Below are 4,282 nucleotides of genomic sequence, written 5' to 3' on the forward strand. Positions count from 1 at the left end.
TTCAAAATTCTAATTCTGTTAGAATATCTATGAGGCTATTACACATATTTGATTAGAATGATGAGTAATTATTTCAGTTTTCTTTATACAATGGATTTTTTGTAAGGATTTTTGTCGATATTTCAATTGGAATTCTAACGTTAATTAAATCATCATAAACTGAAACAATATTTTATTAATACTTGTTTATTTTTTCTTCAGTTCTTCGAAGATTAATTTCACATATATATGGAGCGCAAAATGACACAATAACCTTGATCTCAAGAATTGAAATTCTAATAATTCCAGTTGAATTATTAATACAAATCGAATTCATAAGCGTGCACAGAAACTTGCAGCGACATTACAGAGATATCGCAAAGATATCTTTTTACAATATTACTTCAGCAATGTTACAGCATAAAATCGAAAATTATTGTATTACTACAAGATTATCGAAAAGTGATTCATTTATGTGTCCCTTTTTGATTAAAGATTGATTAAAGATTAGCAAAGATAAAAAGAAACAGAGAAAAAAGAAGATAAAATACAATGTAATAAATAAAGTTTTATCTATTTACCATAGTACTAATGAGTATAGTAACTAACTCCTATGGAGTTATTAACGTAAGATAAAAAGCTTCTAAAAAAAGTTCGCCGACGTAATGACAATTATTTCTCGCGTGATTACACTAAGCAATACACAAAAATTGTGACATAAGACGTCATTAAGATTTTCTTTGCAAATGCAAAAGAAACATTTTATGATCAAATTTTAGACACTTTTAGATACGGTTCATAAATATTCAACGACGGATATTTATATTTTATTTTTTAAAGCTATGTAAATGTTTTATATATTAAACTTTATAGGAATAAATTGACACTATTTTTTCACATATTTTGATTGTATGTAAATTAAAATTATTACTCGGTAAATAATTTTTCATGCATGTATAAATATTCTAAAAAGTAATTTTACAAAAGAAAGAGGGATATATAATCATATTTATATGAACATATTTTATATAAAATTATGTTTATGAATATTTATGTACGTTTTATATATGTTTATACACATTTATGCATGACAAATTTTTTAACCGGTAAAACAATATTTATCAAATTAACTGTCTCCAACTATCTTAATCTTAAATCAATATTACAATATTTCTCATAATTTTGTTTGTTTGTACTACATTTTTCAAAGCAATCCATAATTAAAATAAATTAAAATGAAATAATGGGAAATATCAAATGTAAAATTCCATTCAAGAATAATTCGATAAATGTTGTTTAAATAATTTAAATTTACATACAATACAATCAACATAAACAAAAATAGCGTTAATTACTCTAACAAAGTATTATCTGTGTTAGCAACAGTATAATATCGAAAACGCTTACTTAACTTTAAAAATCGGAGTAAAATATAAAAGATCTGTCGTTTGAAAATAATATTTATGAACTGTAGAGTACAAAATCGATCGGTCGGCAGCCAGACATATTGCAAACAGGCAATGGCGATAAGTCTAGCGATAACGCAATTAACGAGACGATGGGGGGCTCCTTATCGTGATATTTACGCGCCTGGTTCAAAATTCGGTCGCACGCGGGGAACAGACAAGGATTGGATGAGACTGACCAAGACTGACCAAGACTGACGAGAGTAGAGTGGCGTCGCAGCTGTATCACGCATCGGTCAGCTGTACTTTGTGCTCGAACCTAGATAACCTCTTCGGGAGGCGAAAAGTGCCGAATCCCCTCTCCGTCGGCAAGTAGAACAAGAATATGCCGTATAAAGACCGAATTCTCGTCTCATTTTACGCAATTTCACATTCACTAGTGCAGGCACAACGAACAACGTTTAGATTCGCGCCATACGAAACACCATCGACGACGTCTCGGCAAAGTTACGTGTGTCGTAGGTAGCAGGAGTAGGTTACGTAGACGAAGTTGTAGAGAGAGGCTAGATCAGAGCCGTATCTTACTTCCGGCGCAGGTGAATTTAATTTCGGTTCAAACTGTCAGCAAACGGAGGAATGCAAAAGGACTGTCGAGATTGTCTGGGTATCCGGTACCGCATTAATTCCCTGGACCAGACCTGGAAGTGGTTGCATCAGACCATCGCCTTGCACGACTACCTGATCTCTATAACTGCGAGCCAGACCAACGTCTCCATGTGTTTTTCTCAGTAGAGGCCATTCTTTGTCTACTGAGAAACAGAGATTGATCCAAGACTGATCTCACTGAGGTAATTTGGGAGCCTCACGGTTTATTATATCCAAGACTGATATATGTATATGTAATATACATATATATGTGTACGTGTGACTTGCGTCACGGTGACGTTAAATAGATCAGGTAGTCTGCGATCAACCGTTTGCCCAACGCAACCAAGATATCCCACTTTGTTTTTACACGCCACACGCAATGTCTTTGTCTGCTAGACTATGTGTCGTTGTTAGGTGCTGTTCATCTCTAGACAGTGCCCGTCAAACTGCCAAGCAGATCACTAGGTATGCGTCGACCTTTAATGCACGCGACAATAATAATTTCATCCAGAAGTCAGTATTTATATCACAATCCACGGATGTGTTCGTCAACCTAGCATTAGAGCACTGGCTGTATCGCAACTTTGACTTCTCCAAGCATCACATTTTGCTGTTCTGGAGGAACGATCCCTGTGTGGTTTTTGGCCGCCATCAGAATCCCTGGTTTGAATGTAATGTTCAAGCATCCGAAAAGGCAGGCATTGCGCTGGCACGCCGAAATAGCGGCGGTGGTACCGTTTACCACGACAATGGTAATCTCAACTTGACATTCTTTACTCCACGTGAAAGATATAATCGGAGATACAATTTGAACATCATCACGAACGCTTTGTTTCGGCAATGGGGACTGAAGAGTGTGATCAACAAGCGAGAAGATATTTTAGTCAATGATGATTGCAAGGTATCTTTTAATATAAAAAATATTTTATTTCAAAAAAATCTCTCATTTCATTTATATCTAGTAATTCAAAATTAAATATTCATTTTTGTATAATCATATGTAATATAACATGATCAGTATACACTTCAAGTCTAAAGTGTGAAAACACTTAAGAAATTGATATTTTTGAAATTATATAAATATCCATAACAATTGGTTTTTTAACAATAGTTCCTTAGATCCAGAAATTGTTAGATCTAAATGACAAATTATTGTTAAAAAGGACATTATTATTTGAGTGAGTAATCCAAAAAATGTCAAGTTTTAAAGAGTTGCTAAACCTTGTATATATATATATATATATATATTATGTAATTCATACGTTGGTAAAAAACGTTTCGACACAATGATGTAATCATCTTGTAGTAAAGAATAGATTTTTATCTACAGCAACTAATTGCGAAATTATATGTTGCTCGCTTCGAGATTTAAAATTGTGACAAGATTCTTAATTATTAAAATTATTAAAATTACATTTCGAAGATATATTATATTTTTTTAAATTACAATGTAATATAGATATCTGGAACAGCTGCAAAATTGGGAAAACTAAATGCCTATCATCATTGCACGCTTTTGGTCAACGTGAACAAAGCCAATCTGAGTTCTATTCTTGAAAGAAAAGAGGTAAGTTCTCCATATTGTTGACGCACACGTGTGTCTTCATATAAAATAAAATATGTATTTGTGTCACAAAATGATTCTATAATGCAACAATATATCAATATCGCGCTTTGTTAAAAATAATTCCATGATTATTATGCATAAAAAGTAAGAAAAAGACAAATGATGAGTAAATATACTTTCAGAATAGTATTGTTACAAATGCAACAACTTCTATACGTTCTCCAATTATGAACTTGATTGATATAAACCGAAATATTCAAATGGATAAGCTCTTGTCTGCTATTGGTTGGGAATATCTGCGTACGAAAGCCCTCGCTCTCGAAGACGGAAGATATGATCTGGTTGAACAACAAAAGGGATTCAAGTTTATCAATCCAACCGAAGACTGGTTCCCTGGTATGTATGAAAAACAGCTCTTATTATTTAAAAAATATATTGAAGGCATGAGAGATTGATTTTAAAATAATTTTATACATTTTATTATCAAATGGAAATTACCGTTATCAAATGGAAATTATATATGATATAATGTGTGTGTGTGTGTGTGTGTGTGTGTGTGTGTGTGTGTGTGTGTGTGTGTGTGTGTGTGTGTGTGTGTGTGTCGTGTGTGTGTCGTGTGTGTGTATATATATATATATATATATATATATATATATATAGTAGTATAACTAATAATATATAT

At 32.6% G+C, this 4,282-nt stretch overlaps 2 protein-coding genes across 2 annotated transcripts in view; one reads left to right on the forward strand and one right to left on the reverse strand.

The window, feature by feature from the left end:
• The window catches only part of LOC105627905 (prolyl endopeptidase-like), a 14,869-nt gene extending 12,804 nt beyond the window's left edge, over nt 1-2,065 (reverse strand). The window contains 2 exon segments of the mRNA XM_012209178.1: nt 1,971-1,996; nt 1,999-2,065. Coding sequence (XP_012064568.1) covers nt 1,971-1,996; nt 1,999-2,065 — 93 coding nt within the window.
• A 347-nt stretch (nt 2,066-2,412) lies between these two features.
• Nucleotides 2,413-4,282, forward strand: part of LOC105627840 (lipoyltransferase 1, mitochondrial) — a 2,427-nt gene continuing 557 nt past the window's right edge. The window contains exons 1-3 of the mRNA XM_012209117.1: nt 2,413-2,934; nt 3,493-3,600; nt 3,783-3,996. Coding sequence (XP_012064507.1) covers nt 2,413-2,934; nt 3,493-3,600; nt 3,783-3,996 — 844 coding nt within the window. The remainder of the gene's footprint in view (nt 2,935-3,492; nt 3,601-3,782; nt 3,997-4,282) is intronic.

This window comes from Atta cephalotes (genome assembly GCF_000143395.1).
Source record: "Atta cephalotes unplaced genomic scaffold scaffold00010, whole genome shotgun sequence".
Taxonomy (NCBI): domain Eukaryota; kingdom Metazoa; phylum Arthropoda; class Insecta; order Hymenoptera; family Formicidae; genus Atta; species Atta cephalotes.